Source organism: Phasianus colchicus, chromosome 5 (genome assembly GCF_987193195.1).
Source record: "Phasianus colchicus chromosome 5, bPhaCol1.hap1.1, whole genome shotgun sequence".
Taxonomy (NCBI): domain Eukaryota; kingdom Metazoa; phylum Chordata; class Aves; order Galliformes; family Phasianidae; genus Phasianus; species Phasianus colchicus.
Window position 1 is genome coordinate 4,213,086 of NC_143440.1, and position 15,021 is coordinate 4,228,106.

At 40.5% G+C, this 15,021-nt stretch overlaps 1 protein-coding gene and 1 long non-coding RNA gene across 6 annotated transcripts in view; one reads left to right on the forward strand and one right to left on the reverse strand.

The window, feature by feature from the left end:
• PRMT3 (protein arginine methyltransferase 3) overlaps window positions 1-5,941 on the reverse strand; it is a 54,639-nt gene extending 48,698 nt beyond the window's left edge. For 3 of the 5 annotated variants that reach the window (XM_090140195.1, XM_090140194.1, XM_090140193.1), the window contains exons 1-5: window positions 5,682-5,940; window positions 5,399-5,481; window positions 4,173-4,222; window positions 2,770-2,872; window positions 954-1,107 (exon numbers count right to left, since the gene is read on the reverse strand). In XM_090140195.1, the coding sequence (XP_089996321.1) occupies window positions 954-1,107; window positions 2,770-2,872; window positions 4,173-4,222; window positions 5,399-5,481; window positions 5,682-5,839 (548 nt within the window). In that variant the 5' untranslated portion in view covers window positions 5,840-5,940. Of the gene's footprint in view, window positions 1-953; window positions 1,108-2,769; window positions 2,873-4,172; window positions 4,223-5,398; window positions 5,482-5,681 lie in introns of all 5 variants that reach the window. The other 2 variants (XM_031607181.2, XM_090140196.1) reach the window with 2 other exon arrangements.
• Window positions 5,942-6,003: 62 nt separating this feature from the next.
• On the forward strand, window positions 6,004-14,538 carry LOC149917664 (uncharacterized). Its single transcript, XR_016466610.1, has 3 exons — window positions 6,004-8,232; window positions 8,823-8,903; window positions 11,641-14,538. It is a non-coding gene; the product is annotated as an uncharacterized LOC149917664 (long non-coding RNA).
• The last annotated feature ends 483 nt before the right edge of the window (window positions 14,539-15,021 follow it).

Below are 15,021 nucleotides of genomic sequence, written 5' to 3' on the forward strand. Positions count from 1 at the left end.
AAATTACAGCATGTAAGCTACTATGATGTAGCTGGTTGATCTGTTTATAATTTCACAGCAGGCTGCTTTATCACATCTACATCTGGCTATTTTTCCTGCCGGCTGATCCTTCTGAACTGGAAAAACCTACACCAAAAAAGAGCAGTTAAAGGGTCTCACTCATACCAAGGGGTAGCTTGATGAACAAACCTAAAATATGTTAGGCTGAATGAAGCTTAGAGAGCTGAAAAGAAATTGCAAGTGAAGATCTGAAATTCTTAAAACAAAACTGCCTATTTTGTCATAGTTGTTGGGATTTGAAGGAGTGTATGAATTAAGTTCGGTTAATTCAGTTTTTCAGTGCCTGATCACTGCAGTCGTTTTCTTGAAATGATACTTCCATATAGCATTTAATCTCATGTGATCTCTAAAGAAACTTAAATTCCTGTTTTTATGCATATGCATCATTAACCTGCATTCTGAAGACCTCAAGATTTACAAGCATCACGTACAGACAGCTATTGAAGGAACTGGATTCCACTTAAAAACAAAAGTAAGCGGGGGGGGGAAAACTGAAGCTGAACAAAAATATCTCTCAAGATGCTTTATGTCTTAGGTTTCAGTTGATAATACCTCCCTCTTCTTCACTGTATACATCTTCAACACTTAATTCAGATTTAAAAGCCTACTGGAAAAGTAGGCTTTTTAAAAAACAGAGTGGTCTGAAGAAAAGTACACATTTCTATGCTGGGTGTTTATTTAGCCTTCCTAACCATACTTTATTTATGCAGTTTTTAGAATTTTACCCATCACTGAGAAGAGAAAAATTAAATCACCCCAAATTCCCAACACAACATATGAGTTTCATTCCACTGTTATATTCTACCACTTCTTTCAATTTCTGTTGGTCTTAGAAACTGTTTTACCTTGTCTAAAACACATCAGATAAAAAAAGCTTCAGCTGAAGCACTTACCTCATTTTCTGAAGATCATCTTGTGCTCTAGCAAACGCTGCTTCTGCAAGTCTTGCTCTGTATTCTGCATGTTTTAATTGTTTAAGGAGCACCGTGGTATCATTTAAACCATTAGAACACCAAATGTCTGTGGGTACACATAGGTCTTCCGTATCTGTTGAAATAGAGAGGCGGAAAAACCAAAAACCTCCTTAGAAACAAAATACACTACCAGTACTGCTATTTCTATCTTTGGACAATTTGTAAACGTAGTCAGAGCCTACAAGAAACATCAATGAATTTGAGGGAGCTAACTGCTGAAACTCAATAAAAGCAAGATGCTAAAAGTGAACTCAGAGTTAGCAAAACAAATAAATCCTGAGCTGAGATTTCTTTAAATAGTTGTCAGCAGTTAAGAAGACAGTGCTACTACATTTCCAAACATAGTAAGAAGATGATCAGGGGAGCACTTCCCCTTGAAGACAGGCTGAGGGAGTTGGGTTTGTTCAGCCTGGAGAAAAGAAGGCTGCGGGGTGACCTCATTGCAGCCTTTCAATACCTAAAGGGAGCCTACAGAGGGGAGGGGAATCAACACTCTGGAAGGATAGATAACTGCAGGACAAAGGGAAATGGTTTTAAGTTGAGGGAGGGGAGACTTAGGTCAGAGGGAAGTTCTTTACTATGAGAGTGGTGAGGTACTGGAACAGGCTGCCCAGAGAGTTTGTGGATGTCCCTGTCCCTGGAAGTGTTCAAGGCCAGATTGGATGGGGCCCTGGGCAGCCCGGTCTAGAATTAAATGGGGAGGTTGGTGGCCCTTCATGTGGCAGGGGGGTTGGAGATTCATGATCCTTGAGGTCCCTTCCAACCCTGGCCATTCTGTGATCCATTCTAAGCAATTGCCAGCTCGTCAGGCAAAAGACTTCATTAACAAAAATAAATAAAACAAACATCTCTATGTTTATTTCACTTAATGATAGCAGGCCAACTATTTGTTCCTCAAATACAAATTGATACTTAAAATACAATTTGGAGATGTTCACATAATCCATAACTCTTAGCAATCGCAAAGGCAGTTGAAAGAACCACATATCTCTGAAGTCTGTAACTTCTGTGAAGAGCACACACTGGACAGGCTTATATCCAGTGAAATGTAAACTAAATGCATGCTAGAGGACACTATCCATGCTACCAACAGCAGGATTTGTTTAGAAACAGACAGACTGTATGTACAGAGTGGGAAAATTCCAGGAGAGTTTAAATATCTTACAGTTTAGGTAAAAGAAAGATGCACAATCAAGTACCAAATAAGACAGTAGCAGGATCATAGGCTACAAAAGTAAGTTCAAAAGTCAAACTGAATTACTAAGGATTTCTAGCAAACATTGTCAGAACCAGTACAAAGCACAACTTTTATCTCACACTCCCTTCACCCAAAGACAATCCCTATAAAAGATGAAGATATTTTCAACACAACAAAGTCCTTGCTCCTTTCTTCTACTGTGGATTTTTATTCAAGTCACCTAGTTTTAAGTGCCTATGTTTAGAAGGCTTATAAATCTCATAGAAGTCTCACTGAAATATAGGTGGAACACTCCTTTGATCTGCTTAATTACTACACATGGCAACTATGAACATATTTAATGTAAGTAAATGCAGATAATAAACAAGGCTACAGAAATCCCAGCCATAGAAACTAACAGACAATATGACTTAAACTATTATATGGACTTTCTTAAGCATACTCAAGATAATTTCAGCACAAGGGCCACTTTGCATGATGTAAACATCACATTTCCTCCCAGACACAATATACTCACGCTAAAATACAATTATTTACCAAACTGAAGCAGCAGATCATCTTCTAGCTCTGGTTTCAGATATTCCTCTCCATCCCAAGGCAGTGGGCTGCTGAGTGAATTCAAATAAGCTGGCATAGGTTTCTAGAGGAAAGGAAAAGAGCATGTAGGCTAAATTCCTTTGAAAATACAAACCACTCAAGGTCACTCAAGAAAATAAGTACAGGTTTTTTCTTCCACTCATTAAAATAAACATGGCATTACCAAAGCAGTTTTATAGCAAGGGCTGAGAAAGATTCTGCTTTAAAGCACAAGCAGCTAGAACAGTAAAGAAATTAAGTTCTGTCTTCCATCCTGAGTCTGACAGCACACATTCAAAATAGCATACTGATGCTACAACCATGGTGACCATAGAACAACACAAAAATACATATAGAAGCTAGACTGGTAGCAAAACCCAGGTAGTTACAGGACTGTGAAACCCAGTACAAGCAGCAAGCACAGGAGACTGACTGATATCAAAAGGTATCTTTAGGATTGCACTGCCAGGAATCAAATTTACTCAGGTGTCCAGCTGTGTCAGGCTCACAGATTACAACAGAGCTGATCTGTGAAGCCAAGATCTTAATTGTGCAAAGTCTTTCTACATGCACAGTGCTTTAGGGATCAATTTCAGAAATGCTACATTCTCTCCCACTTGCATAATCAATATTTCTTAGGAAAAGGAGAGGTCAGATTCTGGACCAGTTTTTCCATTTTTATGATTTACTGTGAGTAGTTAGTTATGCTTTAAATAATCATCCAAGGATTCAAGTAAAATTTAATTTAAGTAAAATTGAAAATTTAATTTAAAAAACCTCAGTTTTGCAAGATGTTCTTCATTATAAACATAAACATCCACAGAACCACCAAAGAACCTATATTCAGGTCACCACAAACACAAAAGCTAGCCAAGCCTAACTTAAAACCAACAGCTTTTCTAGTTATTTTTGCAAAGTTTAGTTCTACATTCTGAGACCTAAGTTTCCAGGCACTGCAGCAGAGTTCTGCCTGGCCCACATTCCCACAAAAGCCTCTTTAGCACCATCACGCTTGCTAACCAAGAAACTTCAGTCACTGAGACGTGACCTCAGCACTAAGCCAGACCTCTAAGAGTCAGAGGCCGAGACGAAGTAACAAAATAGCATGACAGAACATGCAAGTATAAAATTTATCTCATAGATACAAAAGAAGTCACATTAAATAAACACATTTCAAATTAAAACAACTTTATAGTTAAAATGCTCGCACCTAAATAAACCAATCAATGGCTATGGAACTCTTATTTCTAGAAATATCATCCTAGCTGCCATACAGTTATTTTTAAAAGGAACATTGAAAGCATAGCGTCTTGATTTCACATTCTGCAGACATCAGCTACAGAAATATTACATGGTACACTTACCTTCAGCCTGACAAAGTTTATTAGTTTAATGTATCCATAAAAATCAAGTCCTGGAAACAAAAAAAAAAAAGCAGAGACAGCTTGTGTTGCTGAAAATCCACATGTTTTACAGTGATAAGATTAGTAATTACTTCTTCAATTGGCCAGCTTCCCCTTAGTGTGTACATCATTACCTGGTACAGTCTTCCTTATGCCATCTACAATTTTGTTCTTTTTAGGTCCAAACTATGAAATCCTCATCTTTAGCACAGATACTTTTACCACATCAAGAAAAGAAAACACGCAAACTCATCTCACTAGCAAGTATTTCCTTCATTTAGCAAGCAGTGTAGATTGGAAGAGCCATATTTATCTCCTACCAGCCCATCTTGCTGATATTTTAGACTGCTTGTGGTCCAATTTTCAGCTTTATGCTTAAAAACAAACAAACAGGTAAATTGATCCTACTAATCAAGAACACACACTTATACTGATCTAAAACTGCAGCCTAACTAAAAACAATCAAGTTACTCTGATTATGTACTTTCCTCAAGAGCAGAGAGGATACCACGTAAACCCAAAATACCTTCTACTAGGTTTTAGACTGTAAGCAGACCAGGTATTAGAATCTGCAGATTTCTAAACACTTCATGTAGTTCCCAACACTTCTTCTCTCCTATTTTTCATACACACTCCCAAAATACCGTTACTCCAATCCTCTCTTTCCTGTTGTCTAGGTTTTCCTCTACCAGCAGTAGGATGTGAATTTGAAGTTCAGCAGTTCAACACTTTAACTCTTCCAAAGCACTATCCCTTAGCTTCACGTGCATCCTCCTCTACATTCCTTCCTTCAGTGACCATCTTGGCCTAAACGCACAGGATTCTAGCAGAAATCAACCTTAAAAAGTCATCATTAGAGGGTTCTCCTGTGATAAGTCCAGACATCACATAGCAACTTGCAAAACAGGTGAACAGCTCAACCCTATTCATGGCCATGCACACTTACCTCAGCACAATGCCTAAGGAGACAAAGCAGAGACTCAGAGCGAGCCAAAAGAGAGCTACTAACCGAAGTGAGACTGGTTTTCTCAGTAGAGAAAACATGCAGGTAACAACCAGCACGAATATACATTTTGCTATATCCTATCGCCAACATGAAACCCACTAACATTAAGCTGATATTCACAATTTGTTTTAAACAGACACCGATACACAGGTACCAAAGAGAAGTCAGGGTCAGAACCTACCGTGTTTTCTGACCACATCACGAACATTAAACTGGTGCTCCGCGTTACAGTGGCAGAACACATCTTCGGGGCTGCAGAACCACCTGCAAGCAGAGAGTTACTAAGTATACAGCACTCAAGCGCTACTACGTGGGAGCTGTAACGCACAGAGCTCACACTACTGCATTCCGACACACGGGCATAACACGGCAGAGCCAGAGACACAACCAGAGGGGCTGGGAGCCCCACCTGCTGCACGCCTGCCCTTTCCCTGAGAAGAAGCCCGGCCCTGGGGGCCGCTCACCTATCGCAGAAAAGACAGTGGGCACGCAGCCCCTCTCCTGCTCCCTGCTCCTCCTCCTCCCAGGCCTCCTCGCCGTCAGACAGCTCAGCCATCTCATCGTCCCGCTCGGGCCCCGTGGGCACGGAGCAGCGAGCCGCCTGATCCTCCCGCGAGCCCATCCCCGCACCGCGCCCCACGTGCGCCCCTTCCGGGCCGGCAGCGCGTCCCGCCCCGCGCGTCAGCGGGACGCAAAGCGTAGCAGTGCGCACCCTGGCGGCGCCCTCCGGAAGCAGGAAGTTGCAGCGTTGTGGGCCGTTATTTTCAAGCGCGCGCGCCTCGGCGCCACGATAAGAGGGCGACCAGGCGCCACCTTGCGGGCCGAGGCGGGAAACGCCTGCAACGAGCGGCGTCCGCCTGACTGGGACTTAAATGGCGGGAACGGCAACTCCAAGCTGGCTTTTTAATAAAGTTTAGCAAGAGGTTTTCCGGACTACTAACCAGGATGAAATACAGAAAAATAAAGTTAAATACAAAAAATGAGATGGTTGGACACCACAACCTGTGGTGTCTGAGGAGCTGCAGTTTGCGTTTTGTTCTGAGTGAAGGCTTTATGCCGGTCAGTAGCTCCAAGTGTATCAATCCACAGTAGCGCTGGTAGAAATATTTCCAAAAATAATGGAATTCCTGCTTTGCCTTCCTTTTAAAGCTAACAAGACTTTTAAATAACTCAACAGATTGGAGCTGCCTCGACTTTGCAGTTTCAGGCAAACCTAAAGGGACATGAGAAAATCCAAACACAGAAACTGATTTTGGATATGACCAGAATGACAGATTTTAAAAAGGAAAGTTGTTTCTGCAGCTATTAAATCAGTCTCCTTCACAGACTCTGTTTTTAAATTTCATTATCCATTCAGCATTGCTCCTTGTAGACAGAGCAATATATAGCACTGATTCTGCTTTGTGGCGTAAAGCGATGCTCCTGATAAAATTTGGTTTCCTTACAAAGTGATTCATCACTGCTCCTTGACTAGGAAGCAGTGCAAAATGCTGTTAAAAAGCACTGCATGCCCCCAAAGTGCAGAAGAAACTAAGGCAAGCCAGATGCTGCTACCTCTCCTTCCAGAATAGAATCTGATCCTAGGAAAGAAACTGAAGTGACTCAGAGTGATAAAACACACTTTTTCCTCTGATTCAAGCAGCTAATCACAGAAATAGATCCAACAGCCGCTGTTGTGCAAGTAGTCCTTGGCTGATAGCAGCCATGCAGGAACAGCAGTCTCTTTGTGTTTTCCTGAAATTCTCCCCCACCGAAGGGGCAAGGGGTCACTGATTGCATAGTCTTTGCTCCATTGCACACCCTTAGCTATTGTTGAACCTACTCAGAGAGCAACAGACTGAATGTGCCGCCCAGCCTTGGAACTGAATCTTTTTTTTTTTTTTTTTAAATTGCTTGAAGTAAGATTCTCAATAAATGTAAAGCACCTGTTCATCCAGAACAATGTCTGTAACTCATTGGATGAAGACTGTATGAAGTCCTGCATCTGAAGCCCACAGCTTACACCAGAACCTCTTGGAATATGATCATCTTTGTTACCATCTCCTAATCCTTATAAAGGGATTTGCATGGTACAGGAAGATTTACAATGTAATTACTATTCCATAATCAGGGCCAAGGGGAAGAACCTTTAGATATTTACGATTTTTTTGGACTGCATTTCAAACTTTTTTTTCAGCTCTAGAAAGACAACACTGGGGAGGCCGCCCAAGGGTGTTCACACACCAAATACAGTGTCATCATATTGTTTGTAGGCTACGTAAATTTATTCTCTACCCATGTCACCACCATGCTTGCCATTATTCAAAAGCACAGAAAGTAATGGAGACTGCATGCAGAGTGAGTGAAACATTTTTGAGCAAACTATTATTAGACTGCTATCACTTTACCTTGGGTAATGTACACTGGGGAAAAAATAAAGAGAGAGAAAATGTTAAAAAATAAAATAAAACAGATAGTAAACCCAGTCAGTTGTATAGGTCTAAATTCACATAGCAGTTACATTCTTCAGTTTTAACCACTCAAGGTCTCCAGCAGAACAGTTACACAGAACCATGAAGATCAAGACTGAAAATAATGGTTCAGAAGCAGTGCTTATGTGGAAAGGCCCAAACATCTGAAAAGTTATCCCACATTCCTTTTATACTAAACCAATCCTGCTACATGTATGAGCTAGGAATGATACTCCCAAAATCACATGTACGATGACAATTACTATTTTATATTCAGTCCTCCCCTCCCAGTTTGTTGGACTTTTTATTAACGATGCAAACTCCTTGGAGCAAGCAGTCTTTGATCTATAAGCAGATACTGGCTTTTCCAATATGACTTTATGATGTCTAGCAACAAGGAGGTTCTTACAACATTGTCACTGCCCAACATCACACAGCAATGTAAAGCACAGATGCAACAGCAGCAATCGATGCAACCTCATGCTTTACACAGGGGCATCGCTGCAAGTAAAGCATCATTAATGCCAGTGACCACCTTGCACCTTTATTATCTCTCAGCTGAAGGGTGAGTTTAGACTGTGTTAATTAAGAGCAAAGAAAGATTCCATTGAAGCATAAAACAGAAAATTTTAGTGCCAGTTAGCATACAGTGGGAAACAAGATGTGATATAGTGAATACTAATAATAAAAAGACTCTTTATCCTCAGGGAAAGCCAGTAGTTTTGAAAGTGAGATCACAATCTGGATTTACGTACTCAATTAGTTTTTAGAAATTTCATAATGATGGCTATATTCCCCTTAATTCCGTACTAAGATAACAGGGCTGTGAGGCATTTTTTATCCAGGCAGACATACCAGAGAACTCTGTGTAGGGCTCACGCTGATGATAGGGTGGGGATAGGATTGCCTTTGACAGAGAAAGCCTGTATATGCAGCTAGAGTGGGGCTGGAAGGGAGCTGCCAAAGGAAAGCGTGGGATACAAAAAACACCAATGTTACCAGTTTTTCCTCTGGGCAGGTGGCTGCTAGCTTTCTTTTCAGGCTCACCCTAGAATTATGGCTGAGTTATGTTACCAAGTGTGAGACTCAGTGTGTTGCATGGATAATTTTCATCAATCACTCCCGTTTCTTTCTCTATTTTCTCTTCTTTTACAGTCAAGCAGCATTTCTCAACCTGTCAGAAAATCAAAGGCAATACAGAGCATCTCTTCATCATACAGTCCGTTTGCAACTCAGGTGACAGCTTTTATCCTTACATTTGAATATTGTCTCAAGGCACAGTTAGGTAAGATGATCCAACACATTTGTTTGCTCCCAGGTAGGGAGCCCTGCCATCTCCAGCATCCATTCCTCTGAGCACTTGGTACACTGACTCATCTTGCTAACTTGGCAGACTTGCTTGTGGAAGTGGCAAAGGGCAGTGCTCCTCTGCTGCAGAGTTGCTGCATTTAGGGGCAAATCTATAGCGCTGAAAAAGGAAATTAAAAAATAGAAATAACAAATTAAAAGAGCATTGATATTAAGAGAACCTAGAGCTTAGTGAGTCCAGTGCCTAGATTTTCACAGCTTGCTATCTGTAAAAGCTCACCTAAGAGGTGAGTAGAGGAAGAGTATGAAATTTTGTAGGTTACAGAGTAAATAGTAGGGAGCAATGTAATACAGTTGTATTTCTCATGTCTTCTACATATAGAGTACAAGTGATTTGCCTTGAATGTGTGTTAGGTTACAGCTCAGACCATTCTCTCTGTTATGGTGGATGCAACAAAAACACAATTATTTCTTACTCCCAGCTCCACTCTCCCTAATGTGTGGCTACCTCAGCAGCACGGGGAGCAATCTTGATGATCATGAGAGGCTTAAATGTCAGAGAAAGAGAAAAAAATTAGAAAGTAGAATCAAGCGTAGGATTAGATCTACTGACACAGCTTTTCTTGCAAAATCATTTTTGCTTTTTCAACAAAGATGTAAAAGAGTATACATCACACTGCATTTTTTATAAATAAGTTTCATAGCTAACTGGGCTCAATTCATTTAGTTATTTGCAGAAGAAATGTAGTGTTTTAACTGTGTTTCCACATCTGGAAAAATGACAGTGACTTCTACAGTGTTTTGACAATACAGTGATGGGGAGCATTTTAGGAGTTCAAGGTTTCTCTCCTTGAAAAACTTTGAAAACACTTTGCGGGAGAAGACACCAAAAAGTTTGGGAAAAGTATTTTCTCAGACAATCTAGCTACCCTAAAGGCTTCTCTGAAGAAAGGCAGAATACTTACTGAAACCTGCACAAATAGTGTAAGTAAACAGTAGCACAGTGTAAAGGTGCTATCAAAAGATCTAAAAAATAAAAATAAATTAAGGAAACGGAGGTATCTGCTGCTAATCAAAGATAGTAAGCAGCACTAATCTAGTATTTTGTTTTTTGTGCCAGCTTTTTCCAAGTTTTAGCTTGTCTTTTGACAGATTTTTGCCTCATTTTCTGTTCATTTCACTGAATAAAACTAGCAAGAAAATGGAAATATCCTTCAGCAAAACAGCAAGTTCTTCTGATAAATATTAATTTCCACTTTTTTTAAAAAGGTGCTTTTTTGAAGTTTTATAAGTAGTAGCTATGTGTGTTAAACCTCCCATTCTTCGCGTCAGCTTATTTTAAAAAAAAATAAATCAGCCAATCAGAAGTGCCTAGACTGACGCTGTCTCCCTCAGCTAATCCAAGGCCAGTAGAGGGATAATTTGATTAAACTGAGACCCTAATTTATTTAGCTTTAGTTCTGGATCAACCTCTCCTTAATAGAGTGCTGTCGTCTCCAATTGTTTGATGAAAATTAAAGTGACATAAATACCATGGGACTTTTTCAATCTGATTAGTCAGCTAACTTGCATCAATACTACCCCAGCCATCAGGCGCTGGCGTCCTTCCTTTCACCAGCCTCACTAACAACTGACAAGTTCTCCTTGAAGAACGGGCACCCACGCTGCCACTCAGACCCCCACACTTAACCCATCATCCGTCCTCAATGGCTCTTGTTTGACAAGGTGCCCACACCTTTTTCCATTGCTGTTCATCAAACAAAGCTAAATATTGTTTTATTAGCAATCAATAGCCTGTTAATCCCAAACGATTTCACAAATCCACTGAGCTCCCAAGCTGATTATAAACGTTTGGTGGGTTTTTTTGTTTTGTTTTGTTGCTTTTTTTTTTTTTTTTTAAAGCTGCTAAATTTCAGATGGATTTTCTCCTCTCCTGACCCTCTCGCTCTGATATGGGACATTGTAGCTGGTAAGCAAAGCCACAGAAAAAAAAAAAAAAGAAAAAAAAAGAAAAAAAAGAAAAGGTCTGCTGTTTTAATGTTGCCTTTAACTGAACTTTACAAAGTTTTGTCAAAGTTTTGCAGTTTAAATTTGATCAAACCTACACCTTGTGGTGTTAATCAACAGATTTCCTTTCTCCACTTTCTTGCTTTTACAGCAATATAGTAAATTCTTGCTTAGTCTGTGGGCTGATGCAATAAGGAGTGAGAGGGGGAACTAAGTTTTTATTTACAATATATAAAATGGTAACAAAGCTGAATGCTGCACCACTGAGTGATGCACTGTTCACGTCCAAGTCAGACAGAATGTTTGGGAAGGCCTGATTGACCCTGACAATCCTTTATTTGCAGTTTGGGTCATGGATGTGTCTTCCGTGAGGTACAAGGGGAGCAGCATCACAAACACATTTCCTCTTGGATTTACCCATCCTTGCTTGTTTTACTGTTTGCCTGCCTTCACCCCAGAAATACTGATCATGACAGCTGTTAACATAATGATGGCCCACTGACTATGGTACAGATCATGGCAGATCATGGCAGATGGGCTCTGCTGGGAGGCACGCACTGAGCATATGAAGTTCCTGGAAGTAGATTCTGAGTTTTGAGGCTTAGAGACTTAGCTTGGCACATTTGGTTTGTCCTCTGCACATTTGTTTTTTCTGTAGGACATGCTCCCTATGACAAAAGGAAAACAGGAACTATTGCAAGATAACACCTTAGCAATGATACCTCAGTGGGTCCAGAATAAGGCTGCAAGTATACTCTGGGAGCTGGAGCACCTGCCCTCTGAAGAAATGCTGAGGAACCTGCAGCCTGAAAAAGAGAAGGCTCTGGAGGAGATCTCATTGCAATCTTCCAGTATTTAAAGAGAGCTTAAAAGCAGGAGGGAGACTGGCTTTTTGCACTGTCTGATAATGACAGGACAAGGGAAATAGTTTTAAACTAAAACAGGAAAAATTTAGCTTAGATATTAGGTGGAAATTCTTTCCGCAGAGGGTGGTTGGGCACTGAAATAGGCTGCTCAGATTGTGGATGCCCCAACCCTCAAGGTGCCCAAAGTCAGGCTTGGTGGGGCCCTGGACAGCCTGATCTGCTGGGGGCCACCAGCCCATAGGAAGGGTTGCGCCTGGGCATCTTTAAGGTCACTTCCAACTTGAGCCAGCCTGATTCTACAATTCTATGAATGACTGTGCATACTTTGCCCAAAATAAATCTTGGAATAGGCAGATTTTGCTCTTGGGTGCAAGAAAAGCATTCAAAGGTTAGTCATCTTCTTCCTGGACCTGAAGATTCAGCTATGATTCAACTAAAAAACCAAAATGGACTAAGCACGTTTTATGCCCTCTGTGCTAAGCTTTAACATACCTAGATCTTGTATTAACTAGGAAATGAAAAGTTGTTTTGGCTGATAAATTCCTCTGGGCTACCTACTGAAACAAAACAGTTTTTCCACTTCATCAGACATCTAACAAAATACCAGTTCTGAAATGGAAGTAAAGTTTCAGAGGCAATGTTTAAATTAGTAACTACGAAAGTGCTCCTCCATACCTAGGCACAATTAATGTGAATGCAATTGCTCAGAGAATAACATTAAAATAGCTCCAAAGAGGACTGTATTGTCTGTTTTAAATGGCTTTCACATATACTCAGGTCTCTCTTGGAATTACCTCATATTCTTTTTCTATTATATTTTCATTTGGACAAATATCTATCCTGTCAAAAAAAGAATATCAGAAGATTGGAACATACTATCAGAAAATACACCTGCCTATTTTCAAAAAGGTTAACATTTTAAATCTCAGATATTTTGAACAAGACATGCAATTTTTTTACAAGACAAATAAAAATAGAGGATGTTAATTTTTTTCCCCACTTTCTTTCGGCTACTGCACATAAATAACCCTCTTTTGTTTGCCAAGAGTAAAAATGGGCCTACAGTGTTGAAGAAGTTGTTTTCCAGCTTTGTATTCTTAGGAACAAACAACAAAGACTAACACACCAGGGGCAGTTTGTTGTTCAATTATTGATGAAAATACACGACCTAAAAGATCTTTACCATTTTGTTTTAAAGGCAATTTTTTTTTCTATGGGAAAAAAAGAAAATAAATGTAAAAATTTATTGGTGAAAACAGAAGTTACAGACCTGCAAATACGGTTGTTTTTAACATAAATGCTGGCTTATAGCCATGACTTTATGTCAAGATTGTAGTAACTGCCATCTATCAAAGCATTTTGTTCCATTCCATAATATTGGAAAACAGTATCATGGCTCTAAAGTGAATTCCCCCAATGATCCCCACTTAACTTTGTTGTTTAGATCAGCAGACTATTTGGTGGACACAAAGAAGCTAAATGAGAGTCTTCAATCCAGGTGCACAGCAAATACATTCCAGCAGCAGAAATTAGGCTCTGAACCAATAGCAGCTTCTTCAGACAGCTTCAGACCACAAATGTGGTACAGATGGTGAACGCAAGGAACCAGACTGAATCTTAGCTGGTGGATAACTTAGTGTGGCACAGATGTAAGACCTCATGCGTCTCACTTCTGTTTATTGATCTGCCCCTAACAAATTACTTATTAATTTATACATAATGTTTTCTGGTGCCAGGCTGAGAACACTGTTACTCAAGCGTTCTTCCATAGAGGAATAATCTCTGTGAATTGTTACAAATTGTCACTACTTAGAGCAATTCCCCTATTGTTTCATCACTTCCTGTTAGGAGCCACCTGCCTCCACAAACCAACCACTGGTGTTCATTGATGCTCACACCAGTACAAATTCAGGTCATCCTACTTGTTTACTGGAAATCTGACTAGTAACCAAGTCATACATCTGGAAGCCAATGCAGATGCTGAGCAGCTGTTGTCCAAGTTACACAGACAGGAAGGAGTCTTCCTGCTTGCTCAAGCTGTCCAGCCCCCTGCTTCGTTTGGCAATATTCAGAACACAAAGGATACTGCAGCTATGTAATTTTCCTATTGATTGACCAGATATTTTTGTTACCTAATCACTTAGACACTACTTGGTTTGTTTAATGGCCACATGATTTGTGTGCCTAAGTTCTGCCTTCTGAATTCTAAGAGCCCAAAACTGAACAATGTGACACTCAGAGAAGCTGAAGATCAAATCTGGACCCAGACCCAGGGCAGAATTACACTGAGCCAGCAATTCCCAAGCAGGGTGTATAGTAATTCAATAAAACTAAAACTGAGTCTCAACAGTTTTAAAAGTAACGGCTTGTTTTGCCCTTCAGCTTCCATGCTTTGATATATATCAATAAATAATTCTATTCATGTTATTTTTGCTTTTGCCCCCTAGAGAAAAATCTATGATTGCAGAAGTACGAAAGACTCTGTCTTTGAAAAACAGCAGAATGAGAATTGCCACTTTATGTAGCCATTACAGTAAACTGGGTACAGTGCTATTTAGCTACTAATACTTGGCTATTTTATCCCAGTTCTACACCCCTCATCCCAGCAGCCTGTTTGCTCCTTACTAAAGTTATGTATTCAATCTCCTGGTTCCTGCTTTCATCGCTTACTTATTTCTGTTTTGCTACATACAAATCTCTGTGCTTGCCTTCTAGGAAACCCTTCTCATGTGGAGGAGATGTTACCAAAATACACTGTAGGAGGGAGGAGAGCCCTGCTCAACAAGCAGTTTGAGCTGCTTAAAGGAGAATGGGTGTGACCCTCCAGTGAATCCCTGATTTGTATACAGCAGCAAAGGGCACCAGATAACAAGCAACAATTTTCTGTGTATGGGCATAGATTTTCCCATTCTATCTCAGAAACTGTTTGACTCTTCACCTAGCAGGCAGCTGGAGCTGCAGTGCACATACGGAGCAGAGGGCAGGGCAGGGGAAGGGACTACTGGCACACCTGGGTGCCAAAACCCAGTGACTCACTCTGCCACCAGCATTTCACAGCCTCATGCAGCTCTGCCCAGAGCTAGAACTAGGCAAACTATTAGCCTCGGGCCCACTCAATGCAGTCACATCTGATTCTGTGAATGCTACAGCTTTAGCCAAACCCTGTGGTTTGT